We start from the raw sequence: 15297 nt of genomic DNA, 5'->3' as shown, positions 1-15297 counted from the left end.
CCAATGAGGAGGAAAAAAGGAAATACCAGAACCATCAGGAAAAAAATAACATGAAACATCACTGTGATTCTTTTAAAACTATTCTAAGCATACTTACACTTTATCTTTTTTGGTACTGTTAATGTATTTATTATGAAACTCAAATATATGTTAACAAATTTAGCTCTTGTTTTTATAGAGTATTTCAGTGTATTTACTGAAAATCATGCATATTTGTTATTAAAAAGTCAAGTTATATTCAACAACTCCAACCAGCCCAATTTAAAAATGGGCACATGACTTGAATAGACATATTGACAAAGAACATGTACAAATGACACGTAAGTACAAAAAAAGACATTCGCCATCATCAGTGCTAGGGAAACGGAAATCAAAACCACAGTGAAGCAACACTTCATACCTATTAGGATGGCTCTTATTTAAAATCAAACAATAAGAAATAACCAGTATAGGTAAGGATGTGGAGAAATTTGAATCCTTGTGCTTTGCTGGTGGGAATGTACAGTGGTGCAGCTTCTGTGGAGAACAGCCTGGGAGTCCCTAGTCAGTGGCGATGATTACACTAAACTGTGCCCTACGGAATGGTTAATGTGATCATTTTTATTGTACATATATTTTACCACAATTAAAAAACTAAAGAAAAGAAATCAGGCAGTAAAGGAACTACAAAGAAGAGATCAGCAAACTGTTTTAAATCCAACTTTCTAGAAAGAGCCCATGTTAACATTTGGTAGTCACTCTAATACTTCTCTTGCACATTAAACTTTTCGTTGTGAGAGAGTTCAGAGATTATCTCTGTAGAAAGTATAGATAGTAGTATTAGCAACACTTACGAGCATAGACACGTTGATTTGGTGACCATGAGCTATGACCCAGGCATGAGCAGACGTGCTGTGTGCCTGCAAGGCTAACCAGCCCGAGTAGGACTCAAACTTGCAACTGTGGGCTCGTCTAGGACAATCTCACCAAGCCACCCTAGCCGTAAAAATTATCACTAAATGAAACTGGAAAGGGTGAAAAGCCATGGATTACATTGTTACATGTATCCGTGATGAGCGTCGTCATTCTCTCCTTATGCTATTAGGTAGCTATTTATCTTAATTTGGCCTAACCCTAGGTGTTGTTGGGAATGCTTTCCTTTTATTCTATCTCACGTGTTTCTGGATATAACATAAAAGAATCTTGATAATATTTGCTTTTCTAGATCACTGTGGTGGTATGTTTTTAAACAAAAGATGTAACACCCTCAAGTTGAATCGCCTGCTGCAAATTAAGTAAAGTTTACGAAGTCAGGGGCATTTTATTCCAGTTTGAACTCTGTCATCACCTTCCTTGTAACCTTAGACAAACACAACATCATTAGAGCCCAAATAGCAGTTAGCTATTTGGGGTATTTCACAGTAAGGCAAAGCTAATGTAAAGAGTTGGAATAGCCAATCAAATGACCAAAATGCAATTATGTTTTATGTGTCTTTCTCCACCTCCTCAACTTGCAGAGGACATTTATCCAGCAGTTATCAATGAAGAATGCCTGAATTTCTAAGCTTGCTCCACCATTCATTAGATGTGTGATGATTTCTTAGCCTTTCCCAGCCTCCATTTGCTCATCTGTAAAATAGACATACTAATAGGGCCGACTTCATAGTCTTTTTATGACAGTCCAGTGAATGGAAAACAGTCCTGAAAACAGTGTGTACATATGATAAGTGCTGGATGAGTATAAGCTAACTTTTACTATTATTGCTGTGATGATGACATACCTACTGTAATACAAAGGACTTCCTTTTTTTCAAGGAATTTGTCTCTTTGGAGTAATATCAGAAATCTGAATTTGCATCCTTTCATAGTATGAGGCCCCCACCAAATAGCCCTCCTAGCTCCCCTGGCTCTGAGATAGATCCTGATAAAATTTCTGAAATACACTCTTGAGTTGAAATCACAGAAAAGACCCAACAGTTGGAATCAGGGGAGATAAAAAAAAAAAAAAGGAAAACTCCATAGAAATGACAGGGCCTGAACTGAGCCCTGAAAGATAGAATTTACAGTGGCTGGGGGACACCTCCTGCCCTTCCCCCGCCCCTCTCCGTTCCCCGCCATGGGCTAGGTGGGCATCAGACTCCATGCTCCACAGTCTCTCCACATGTCTCACAACAGCCTTACCATGTCACGTGGATACTATTCGCCAGATCAGGGATTCAAACTCTTCCCTTAACTCCGAAGCCTTTCTTGCTTTCATGCTGTGCTGCCCCTTTGGTAATTACAGGTTGTATTATTCTCTGTCTTGGCCAGTTAGAGGCCTCTGAATATCCCATTCATTTTTTAGTGAAAAAATTTTTGCGTGTTTTTACAGATTCTTTCCCCCCATCATTTTCTTACCTGCACAAATGCTGAATCGTGTATTTGCTTTTTCATTTCAGTTTTGCTGACCTCTGTTCTTTCACAACTTAACTCAGGTGTGATGTCTTTGCTGAGGCCTCTTCTTCTGGACGTGGTCCCAACAATTCAACAGACGGCTGCGCTGGCTCTTGGGAGACTGGCTAATTATAATTATGACCTAGCAGAAGCAGTTGTGAAGGGCGACATTCTTCCACAGCTTGTTTATTCGTTGGCAGAACAGAATGTAAGACCTAAAAAAAAAAATAAGTTATATGTGTATTTTTTAGATTAAAAAAATCTACTAGTTTGGGTAGAGTGGCAAACTGTAGGCGTTAGAATTTTAGGATGTTCATACAGCCTTTATCTCTTTGAACTGCACATAAATAGTATCTTTAGGGTATTTTACTTTGGAAGTGAAAGGCAGCTTTTTCCCCATTACTGTTAACATAAGAAAACAGATTACACAGTTTTTATTTTTTATTTTATTTTTTATTTTATTTTTTATTTTATTTCTATTTTATTATTTATTTTATTTATCTCTCTCTCTGAGAGAGAGAGACAGCGTGATCAGTGGAGGGTCAGAGAGAGAGGGAGACACAGAATCCGAAACAGGCTCCAGGCTCTGAGCTAGCTGTCAGCACCGAGCCCGATGCAGGGCTTGAACCCATGAACCATGAGATCATGACCTGAGCCGAAGTCGGACGCTTAACCGACTGAGCCACCCAGGCACCCCTAAAAATATTTTTTAATGTTTTATTTATTTTTGAGACAGAGAGAGACAGAGCATGAGAGGGGGAGGGGCAGAGAGACAGGGAGATACAGAATCTGAATCAGGCTCCAGGCTCTGAGCTGTCAGTTCGAACCTATGAACGTGAGATCATGCCCTGAGCTGAAGTCAGAGGGTTAACCGACTAAGCCACCCAGGCGCCCCCGATTACACAGTTTTTAATGAATTATATATAAGGCAATATTTCTGCGTATGGGAGTCTTAAATTTGTAGGATCAGTCTTAGAGAGGTGCCTGGATCCCTAGGCAAATAAAGCATTGTTTTCAGCAATCTGTACATGCAGGTCAAATCTGGTGAGTGGACACTGTAAGAGACAGCTTGGAAGCAAGAGGGGAGGGAAGCATACAAAAGGAAGGGGAATATGTGTCATGGAAGGTTTGAGAAGGCATTTTATACAAGTGTGTAAGCATGACAGTCATTTCAGGGTCATCTACGAGTGCCACAATTTTTTTCTCTCCTATGTTCTGTACTCTGTTTCTGTACACTGCCACCTAATAATGGTTAAGGACCATTCTATAGGTAGGGCCTTGGTCTATTTATTCCATTTTGTTGGTTTAATATAACCTAAGGATATATACTTTTTTTTTTTAAGTTTGTTTATTTTGAGAGAGAGAGAGAGAAAGAACATGGGGGGAGAGAGAGAGGGAGAGAGAGGGGGAGAGAGAGAGAGAGAGAGAGAGAGAGAGAAGAAAGAATCCCAAGCAGGCTCCGTGCTGTCAGTGTAGAGCCCAATGCAGGGCTCGAACTCATGAATTGTGAGATCATGACCTGAGCCAAAATCCAGAGTCAGACACTTAATGGACTGAGCCACCCAGTTGCCCCAGGATATGTATTCCTTGACACATTTTTAAAATTAAATTCCTTTTTGTGTAACCAGAAGACAAACTATCCAATTTGAAGATGGGCAAAAGACTTTAACAGACATCTATCCAAAGAAGATATACGCGTAGCCAACCAACGTGAAAGGATGCTCAATGGCTTGAGTCATTAGGAAATGCAAATCAGAACCACGGCAAGAGATCACTTTACCTATGAGGATGGCCATAATAAAAAACAAGAGAAAAGAACAAGCGTTAGTGAAGATTTGGAGAAAGTGGAACCCTCGCACTTCCTGATAGGAGTATAAACCGGTGCAGCTGCTGTAGAGAACAGGCTGGCAGTCCAGTTAAACCTAATTACCACATGACCCAGCGATTCTACTCCTAGTTAGGGTTCCAAAAAAATTGAAAACAGGTGTTCAAACACAACTTGTACAAAAATGTTTATAGCAGCATTGTTCACTAGAACAAAAGAATGGATAAACAAAATGTTGTACATCCACATAATGGAATATTATCAGTCATAAAAAGGGATGAGATACTGATACAGGCTACAACATGGATAAACTTTGAAAAACACCACTGTAAGAGACGGAAGCCAGACAAAAGCTACATAGTGCATGACTCCATTTATAGGAAGTATCCAGAATATGCAAATCCATAGAGACAGAAGCAGATTAGCAGGTTGCCAGGGGGCTGGGGGGAGGGGGGAATGAGGAGTGGCTCCCTAACACGTATGAGCTTTCCTGTTGCGCTGAGGAAAACATTCTGGAACTAGACGGTGACGTTTGCACAACACTGTGACTGTGCTAAATGCCACTGAGTTGGACACTTTAAAATGGTTCAAATGGTAAATATTATGTGTATCTTACCACAGCAAAAAATAAATCCCAATTCTTCAAAGTTTTGCGTGATTTTCAGAGATTGGAGAGTCATTTCCTGCCTGTCTTATCTCTACAAGGAGCCTCAGAAATTTTATTTTTCTTGCAGGTGTTCCTTCTGTCATCAAACACTGTTAGTTAGACTTTGTTCTTCCTGGACTCTTAGCTCCTTCTTAGGGCAGGGTGTGTGGTTCGGACTCCCACAAAGAAGGTCCTCAGTAGAAGTGTTCTAGATGTGGATGAGTGTGCGCTGGCTGTTAAGAGACAAAAAAAGTGCCAGGGCAGAAGTGAGGAGAAAGTGAGAATGTGAAGCAGTATTCACTTCACCCAACAGCCCTTCAGCTCATTTCTCACAGGATTTAATCTCTTCTTTATGAGGTACAAAGTCCTCTGGTGTGGCTTTTTCTTTTCTTTCTTTTTTTCTCTCTCTCTTTTTTTTAAGGCAATTCTTTTGGTGAGGAATGGGAGAGAAGAGAGAGGAATTTCGAGAGGCGGAAATTAGGAGAAAGGGGGAAATGAGATCAGAAGGTGTGAATTATAGGCACTGTCGTTAGCAGTGACTATCAATGCTCCCTGCAAATTGCGAATCTGAAAATTCCACCATATAAAACATCACATTAGCTTAAGCCGATGACAGGAAATGTATCACCCTTATTTTTCACAATTATAAGTAAATAGCTACTTTGAAACTCTATTCTAAGCTTTGTGATCAGTTACTGACATAAAGTTGGACTTTATAACATATTTTAATATCTATATATGTTAATATTTAAGAAACTAAAGAAATATATAAAATCAAAACATCATTAACACAGCATATTTCTTTTTTTTCTTTTTTTTTTTAATTTTTTAAATGTTTTATTTATTTCTAGGAGAGAGAGAGAGAGACAACGTGAGCAGGGGAGGGTCAGAGAGAGAGGGAGTCACAGACTGAAACGGGCTCCAGGCTCTGAGCTGGCAGTCAGCACAGAGCCCGACGCGGGGCTCGAACCCACGAACCGCGAGATCATGACCTAAGCAAAAGTCGGACGCTTAACCGACTAAGCCACCCAGGCGCCCCTCTTTTTTTTTCTTAAATAGTTTATTGTCAAGTTGGTTTCCATACAACACCCAGTGCTCATCCCCACAAGTGCCCTCCCCCATGCCCATCACCCCCCTTCCCTTCTCGCCCACCCCCATCAGTTCTCAGTTTGTTCTCGGCACTCAAGAGGCTCTCATGGTTTGTCTCCCTCCCTCTCCCCCACTATTTTTCCCCTCCCCCCCCCACAGTCCTCTGTTAAGTTTCTCTTGATCCACCTATACATGCAAACATATAACATAGCATATTATATCATCAACATAGGCCAATTTTTGAAATATAATATGTTAAAATATACTTGATATATTTTCTCTCCTATAATTTTTTGTTTTATCTTCATCTTTTAGCCTAAGTAAATAGCATGCTTTCAAAACAGGTGCTGTAGTCACCTAGTCACTTTCAGTAGTCACCGTAAGGAAATAGAAACTTGGAATCTAAAATAGGGGATTACCTGGGTTCTATTAATAAAAGAAAGAGACCGTCAATGTGTCGTTATGCTAACCATGAAACAACAGTGAGTGTTATAGCCAAATACTTCCCATACATTTCATTTTTTATGCTATGTGAAGAAAAACATGTCAGCCTTGTGTTTCAGTTTTACTTTATTATTTCTTAACCTGGTAAAATTTTATGTAGAAAGTCTTACAAATATGAAGCATAACTTAAAATTCACATAATACTAAGTCATTTGTATTTATCATTACATTCTTTTTTTTTCCTCAGAGGAGATAAGTCACATATCCTCTTGTTTGGCTAGTTTATTTACCAGGGAAAGTTTTAAAAATGTATCATGCATGTTTCACCTTCATGTTTATCCGATGTTTGGTACGTGCATCTCGGAATGCGGTTGTTATTTCAGGATAACTTGGGACACCAGAAAGATTAGCAGAGGTCATGAAAGGCCTACCTTGCTTACAGACTGAGGGCAAGCAGAGGAAATGAATTTGTCAGGGGATGGTTTCGTTGCACATGCTAACAATCTCAGAGTTCCCCTGGGTCAAACAAGTACTTTTCAGTGTAATGCAGATACAGAAAATCTCGTGATTTTAGGCATTTGTAGGAAATACAACATTTACGTTTTCTTTTATATAATTTCCAAACGCACGCTTCAGAAGAAAACATTTGAAACGCAATTGATGACTGAACGCTGTTTCAGTTTAGCACTGAACAAAAAGCCATAGGGGGACGCCGAAACTTGACTTTGCAGGGTGTTTTCCATCTGTTGTCTTTAAGAGCTGGTGAGCTTTATTTAATGTCATTTCTCTGTTGGCTTTGGTCTGTTTTAACTTTTGGTTTGATGAGCGCTTCATTCACTTTGAGCTTTATCTGTTCCATCATTGTAGCGGTTTTACAAGAAAGCAGCGGCCTTTGTGTTACGAGCAGTGGGTAAGCACTCCCCTCAGCTGGCTCAGGCGATCGTGGATTGTGGAGCCCTGGATACACTGGTGATATGCCTGGAAGATTTTGACCCCGGAGTCAAGGAGGCCGCAGCGTGGGCACTGGGATACATTGCAAGACACAATGCAGGTAACGGAGCATATTTGCAAACAGGATAATTAACATTTCGATTTGTTATGGAAATCTGGTTTTGCGGTCTTCATGATGTTTCCATGCATTATGGGACAGAAGTTCTGAACGATGGCCAAGCTGTTTGGATCATAAATTCCCCAAAAACCTACCCACTTCGGTCTTTACATTAGTCAGCAGAAATTTGAAGACGGAAAGCGGGAGTGGGGAATGAGAAGAGTGAGAGATGGATAGATTCTCAAAGACCTTGGTAAATCGGTTCAGTGAAAAAAATTTAGTTTGTCACTGTTCAGGGCATTTTGGATCTTGGATCTTATCTCTGTGAAGATAGGGGTGTTTCAAACCAGGCGGGAGAACAGTGTATGAATGATTAATGTTGAAAGGATATGGGCATGATAACTTTCTAGAATATATGTGTATTGAGCCCATATTGGGCAGGAAGGAGGGGAAAGAGAAGTACTTTCTCTTATAAACTGAGAGCTTAATGACATCATCAAGAAGGGGCCTGGTCCTCTTGTGTTAATTTTACGCTGACAGACCCAATGGGTAAAGATTATATGGGGAGTAAAGTTGCCCCGCCACTTTATAGAAGATGCTAAATAATATGAACAAATAATACAACAAAAAAATACAGTCTTAAACATATATAAAAATGATCAACTTCGCTAGTATTCAAAGAACTGCATATTAAAACATCAGTGAAAATGTCTTTTCTCAGTTATTATGTAGGGAGGGAAAAAGAGTAAATCAGAAATACAACTAAATGGTTAAGAGCACTGTGGCATTTGACAGATCTGTGTTTGAGTCCAACTTCTACCATTTAGTTTCTGCATGACCTTGGACATGGCTTTTAAATTTTCTGAACCTTAACTTCCTCATCTGCAAAAGAAGGTACCTAAAAGTAGGCACTTCAGAGATCTGTTGTGAGCACAATGAGATAATATATGCAAAGTCCTTGGGCCAGTACTTGGCACATGGTAATTATTCAATAAACATAAAATATTAATATTAATACTGAAGGTTGGAGAGGATATGATGTTTATGCCCATTGGTGGAAGCACCACAAACTGTATAAACCTGTGCAAAGCAGTTTGGCAAAATTCATGTAAGTCATAAAAGAGTTTGTGGTTACTCTAAAAAGCCTGCTTTGGGAATCCATCCTAAGGAAAGAATTCCACAGGATGAAAAAGTCATATTCCTGTTAATGTTATTGTAGTATTATTGGTAATATCAAAAAACCTCAAATATCTGGCAGGACTTTAGTAGTTAAATTATGGGAGTTTACTTAATGGAATTTCATCTGGCAAATTAAAAAGGTAATTATGAATCTTACATGGTAGCAGGGAAACATGATTGTAATGTAAAAAAATACAAAATTACATATTACAGTTATAATAATGTAAAAATAAGTTTTTATGTCGACATAAATTCCAGAGAAATACACGTTTGGGTTACTAGGGTGATAGAATTAAGGATATATTTTCTTTGTTTTCCGGATTTTTCAATGTGTACGTATGCATAAAATAATAGTTGCCACTTATTGAGTAATTACTGTGTGCTGTTCACTTCAGATACGTTATCTCCTTCTGATTATAGTGACCCGTAGGGTAGGTATTACTTTCCCTGTTAAACAGAGGAAGAAAGAATGACTTAGAGAGGATACCTACCTGAAGTGTGTTAGTTGTGGAACCAGAATCTGAGTCTAACTCTGTCTGATTACAAAGCCCATATTAACCACCTCACATAACCACGTCACTAAATATTTCTTAAAAAAGTGCTGGGGAAGAAATTCACAACAGACACAGAAAGAGGCTCTCCCATGGTTATGTGTAGTTTGGTTCTTAAAATGGTCACACCATTCGAGACAAAAAGGAAAGAAAATTATACAAAAATAGATCGAGAAAGAAAACAAGCTATTGTCATGCTTAAAATGGTTCTAAAGTAATATATTAAAATTCTTTCCTTCACACATGGATTTTGGTTTTCCAAATAGATTCACCTTAGGACTATTCTTTCCTGTAGGTTGATTTTTTTATTTTTTATTTTTATTTATTTTTAATTTTTTTAAATTTTTAAATTTTTAATTTTTTAAATTTCTTTTTTTTTCTTTTTTTTCTTTTTTGATATTTTTTACAAACAGTTTATTGTCATGTTGGTTTCCATATAACACCCAGTGCTCATCCCCACAAGTGCCCTCCTCCATGCCCATCTCTTCCCACCCCCATCAGTCCTCAGTTTGTTCTCAGCATTCAAGAGTCTCTCATGGTTTGCCTCTCTCCCCCTCCCCCACTATTTCCCCCCTTCTTCTCCCCCACGGTCCTCCATTAAGTTCCTCCTAATCCTCCTATACGTGCAAACATATGATATTTGNTTTATTGTCAAATTGGTTTCCATATAACACCCAGTGCTCATCCCCACAAGTGCCCTCCTCCATGCCCATCTTCCCCCTCCCCCCCACATCCAGCAGTCCTCAGTTTGTTCCCAGCATTCAAGAGTCTGTCATGGTTTGCCTCTCTCCCTTTCCCCCACCGTTTCCCCCCTTCTTCTCCCCCACGGTCCTCCATTAAGTTCCTCCTAATCCTCCTATACGTGCAAACATATGATATTTGTCCTTCTCTGCCTGACTTATTTTGCTCCTCATAACACTCTCAAGGTCCATCCATGTTGCTACACATGGCCAGATTTCTTTCTTTCTCATACTAAGGCAGTGTTTTAAATCGGAAGCTGGTTATCATGGGAAAAGTATATGAATATATTTAGTTTTAGGTTGTTGTTTTGTTATGTTGTGTGTTTTTTTGGTTTTCGGGTTTGGGTTTTTTTTTGCTTTTTTTTTGTTTTTTGTTTTGTTTTGTTTTGGTCAGAGCAACTTAGGGCAAACAGATTGTAACAAGGGTATTTGAAAAGGTGATACAAAGGAGCTTTGAGGGACAGCCGGACAGATACACTGTCAGGAAGGTGCCTAGAGACAACCTTTTCATATCTCCCTTTTGTTGAGTCTGAGGCTAAATGATTATAGTTCATAAATAGGATCTGTCTTAGGGATTCCATTCCAATTTCTTGCTCTAATCTGGCTCCCACATGGAATTCCCACTATAATTTCAGTATTTCACAGTAGTTAGGGGCCTGGGACCCAGAAGCTCCCAGAAGAGATTATTGGGTAGATTTCTCAGAAGGAAAGGGAGTTGTTACCCAGTAGGCAATAAAATAAGTCATGATTCACATCCTGAATCAGTGAAAATAGACGGTTTACCTCTAAATAACCTGATTTCTTTTTCAACGATTTCCTAAAAATAGAATATGTTAGATTGATTGGAGGACATTCATTCAGTGTTTTCATCTTAGAATTAGCAGTAAAATGTTTTATTAGACAGTTCAGGAAATATAAACCTTAAATGGTGATGCAAAATAAATAAAGGATAACTTTAAGGGCAACAGAAGGAAAACACTTTGTGTCTAGGAAACAAAAATAAAGTAAGCACACAATTAGTCGAAGAGAGAAACCAGTAGGCATCATCTGACTTTTTCCTATGGAAAAATACAATTTCTGAAAGCAACTTCTATATGTAGATTTTAAAGCATTTTACAGATAGTTCAAAGGAACTGGGGACAAACAACCTGAAATGGTGTGGGTTGTTTTTTTTTTTTTTAATTCTGTATAAATCCTGTCATTAAATTTCTGTGGTTGAATCACCAGTTATTGAAAACACTTGATACATGTACCCCTCACTTTGAAGATAAATGAGTTATTTCTTTATATTCTTTCCTGCTTTCTAGTAAGAGCTGAGGTAACTTCTTCTCAGATTTGTTCTTTCTTCTTCCTCCTGCTAGATTCTCCCCGCCTGCAGCATTATCCCATTAGCATATTTACCTCATCAGTGTCCACCTCTCACTGTTCCCAAGGAGTGAGGCACAAAGCCTGGGTGGACGGGGGTGTGAGGGGTGAGGAAGGAGGAGCCACAGGCCTCTGCAGGCACAGGACTTCAACACGGAAGGGCCCAGAAGGGCACTTAGCCGTGCTCCAGGCAGGCCCCCAGGCAGGCCCCGCTCCCCTGCCCTGCCCTGGCCGCCTCCCTCTGGCCTCCTTACTGCCCAGCAGCTCTGTGGTCGAGCGCTTCCGGGGGACCTTGTGCCAAGGGCGTGGCAGCAGGGAGGGCGGCACGTGGGACTGAGGTGACAGCAATAGCCAGGCTGCCAGTGTGAGGGGGGAGGAGCCATGCAAGCATTTTATAGGGATGATTTCCCTCACTTGGGCTCGAAAACAAGTTTTAAGTGTTTATTTTGGGAGCTTTAGATACAAATGCTGTCTCCTGACAGCTGTTGCTGTCTCAGAGTAACCTCTCTTCTCAAGGCTGGCCAAGAGGAATACAACACATCGGATTCGGTGTTCTAAAGCACCTGAATTATTCATAGGATTCCTAACGATATAGATGAGGAAACCGAAGTAGAGAGGGGAAGGACTTATCCTGGCCAGACCGCAACTGATGATGGGACTGCTTGGCAATTACTCAAAACCTTTCAGAGATTCTTCCTTTTTATTGTGTGAGGAAGCGTATGAGAGCTCATCATTCTTCATTTTAAGCTCCTTGTTGTATCTGAAAGTCTTGCCAGATACCTCTGTTTTTAATCCTCGATGGCTGGTTTCCACATGTGTGACTCTTCTTTCTCCTATAGACTTGATTGATGTCTGTAGGGCTAAATCAGATGGGAGACTTCCATTCCAGCTCAGCGTGGCCCTTAGGGAAGGGGACTGCGGCAGCCACGATGAGCAGTGCTGTCAGGAACTGGCTGGTTTGGACACTGCAGAAACATTCGGCAGATTCTACCCTATTTGCTAAGCAGATAATGTGAAGAAGGAATCCAGACCAAGCTGGCCAGCCTGATTCTTTTCTATCTTGTAGAGAATGACCAAATGCTCAAGAGAGAAAAGAATTTTAAAAATTCACAACTTTGACAAATATTCTTCTCATGCCCCTCGTAACACCGTCTATAAATACTGATAGGCTCAATCCTGTGGAACGGGCTTAGGAAGCAGTGACTTACTTTTGAAACATCCACGTCAGTGACAAATCTCTGAGATAACAAGGGACTTTGTGCTATGAGGGTGGTGGGGTGAAGGGGACGAAAGCCTGGTAACTGAAAATTATTTTATGTTCATCTGTCCAGTTTCTTAAATTCCACATATGAATGAATCATATGATATTTGTCTTTCTCTGACTGACTTATTAAGAAACACAACAGATGACCATAGATAAAGGAAGAAAAAAATAAGATAAAAACAGAGGGAGGCAAACCATAAGAGACTCTTAAATACAGAGAACACACTGAGGGCTGATGGCAGGGTATTGGGTGGGGGGATGGGCTACTTGCATGATGGGCATTAAGGAGGGCCCTTGTTGGGATGAATGCTGGGGGTTACATTTAAGTGATGGATCACTAAATTCTCCTGAAACCATTATTACACTGTATAAAGTAACTTGGATTTAAATTTTTAGAAATTAGGGGCACCTGTGTGGCTCAGTGGGTTAAACATCCGACTTCGGCTCAGGTCATGATCTCACAGTTCGTGGGTTCAAGCCCCACCTCAGGCTCTGTGCTGACAGCTAGCTCAGAGCCTGGAGCCTGTTTCAGATTCTGTATCTCTTTCTCTCTCTGCCCCTCCCCTGCTCACGCTGTCTCTCTCTTAGAAATAAAAAAAAATTTTTAAATAAATTTTAAGAAATTATTTTAAAAGCCCTAAAGACAGCTGTCTTTGCTGATGCCTGTAGATAATAATGTTGATTTCTGTACTTTTTTTGCAACTTATTTTGTCTTTGAGGCATTGAGGAACACATAAGCATGGAAGCAAGTGACATATATGGGATTATCTGTATTACTTGTTAAACTATTTTGATCTTAACACTGATTTCCCTTTTTTTTTTTTTAAATATATGTTTTATTTATTTCTGGGAGAGAGAGAGAGAGACAGCGTGAGCAGGGGAGGGTCAGAGAGAGAGGGAGACACAGAATCTGAAACAGGCTCCAGGCTCTGAGCTAGCTGTCAGCACAGAGCCCAACGTGGACCGTGAGATCATGACCCGAGCCAAAGTCAGATGCTTAACCTACTGAGCCACACAGGCGCCCCTACACTGATTTCCACAAATAACTTTTCTATTTATTTAAGCGTCGGTAAAAAAAGATAAAGCAAAAGTAATGTCTTGAGCAGGTTCTTTTGGTTTGGAGGCCAAATGTGTTAAAGTAACACTTCAATTATAACTTTACTCAGTAGTTACCTAATTTGTTAGTCATTTTTAGGGTTAGTGTGTGTGCTAGTAAAGGAAAAAATAGGTTGTGAATTCTTCTGCACTTTTATTTATTGTAATGTTTAAAGTTATATACACTCTTGGTTGATAAAACCTGAGATTTTTTTTGTGCATTTTTTTAAAAGAATTCAGGGTATAGAACAATACCATATAATTCTGTAATCTCAGATTCCTAGGTCACTGAGACCTATAACTTCATATATATGAGGCTAGCAAACACTTCTTCATCACTAGCCTCATCAAAAAGTATCTGAGTCACTTATATGGAAGGTTAGCACATCTTCTTTACAAAGTGAAGTAAGTCAGCTAATATCTTACCTCTAGGAGTTTACAATCTAATATAGAAATATTGAAACAGATGATCATAAAGGTCATCCAGACAGCTGGGTACATGGACAGAAATGTACAATACTGCCTTAAGAGTACATATAATACAGTGGGTGATTCTAAGTTGGACCAAGTAAAAGAATTATGAGTTGTGCTTTATGTGCCGTTGCAGAAAGGGCAATGTTTATATTCTTCTTAAGAACATTGAATATCCAGATAACCACTGGACAGACTTTGGACATAGAAATAAAAAAAGGTGATATTGATAGTGCAGTTACAGGAGAAAGGAAAGCCCTCTACCCACCAAAATACTTCCTTTACCTGATGCCACCTAATATCCTTTTAGTCTGAGGCTCTGTTTTCTACTGGTTGCAAATATCTGCACCAGAAATGTCATGAAATTGTGTGCTAAGCAGATAAAGAGAGGGGTATTTGTATCCTACCATTTTGAACAGTATATCATAACTTATATTTTGGGTTTGAAGAAAATTGTTTTTTGAACTTGATTTATTTTCCAATCACTAGTGTATAAAACCTTCTAACAATTTTTAGATACTGAGGGTAGAAACCTCTTATTTACATTTGAATTTCTAGAGGTACATTAGTCATAGTGTATTTGATATTTGAAAGTACTGCAATTAAGCATTTCACAAACATCTACAAGAGTTTACTTATTAAAAGCTTAGGACTTTGTTAGTATAAGAATTGTACTTTGAGGGGCATCTGGGTGGCTCATCAGTTAAGCAGCCAATTCTTGATCTCAGGGTGGTGAGTTCAAGCCCCACATTCAGCTCTGTATTAGATGTGAAACCTACTTAAAAAAATTGTACTTTGAAATAAGTCATGTTCATCATCTTACCTTACCATAACTTTTAAATCCGTTGTCTACAGGGAAAATAGTTACTGTAGAATTACCACATTGTCTGGCTGATTTTGCACAGTTAACTTTTTGGCCCACTTTGTTCTCATCTGTAGCTTTAGATAAATGAAACAGTTTACTCTAAAAATGTAGTATAAGTTAATTGCATCAAAGCATTTTGCTCAAGATAGGACCTCTGGCCTCAGAAAGGTTTTAACTGTAGTTGTTTAGCTATTTGTGTGATAATTCTATTACTGGTCATTTCTCTATAGCTCCTTTGATTTTATTTGATTTTATTTTTAAGTTTATTTGAGAGAGAGTGAGAAAGAGGGAGGGTGGGGGGGG

General features: G+C 39.3%; 1 protein-coding gene across 2 annotated transcripts in view; it reads left to right on the top strand.

Moving 5' to 3' along the window:
* The window catches only part of SPAG6 (sperm associated antigen 6), a 67652-nt gene that overhangs the window by 15924 nt on the left and 36431 nt on the right, over positions 1–15297 (top strand). For both annotated transcript variants that reach the window (XM_039233075.1, XM_039233074.1), the window contains exons 3-4: positions 2454–2620; positions 7284–7467. In XM_039233075.1, the coding sequence (XP_039089006.1) occupies positions 2454–2620; positions 7284–7467 (351 nt within the window). The remainder of the gene's footprint in view (positions 1–2453; positions 2621–7283; positions 7468–15297) is intronic.

This window comes from Hyaena hyaena, unplaced genomic scaffold (genome assembly GCF_003009895.1).
Source record: "Hyaena hyaena isolate Hyena2069 unplaced genomic scaffold, ASM300989v1 scaffold_72, whole genome shotgun sequence".
Classification (NCBI taxonomy): domain Eukaryota; kingdom Metazoa; phylum Chordata; class Mammalia; order Carnivora; family Hyaenidae; genus Hyaena; species Hyaena hyaena.
This window is presented reverse-complemented; position numbering and strand designations above follow the sequence as displayed.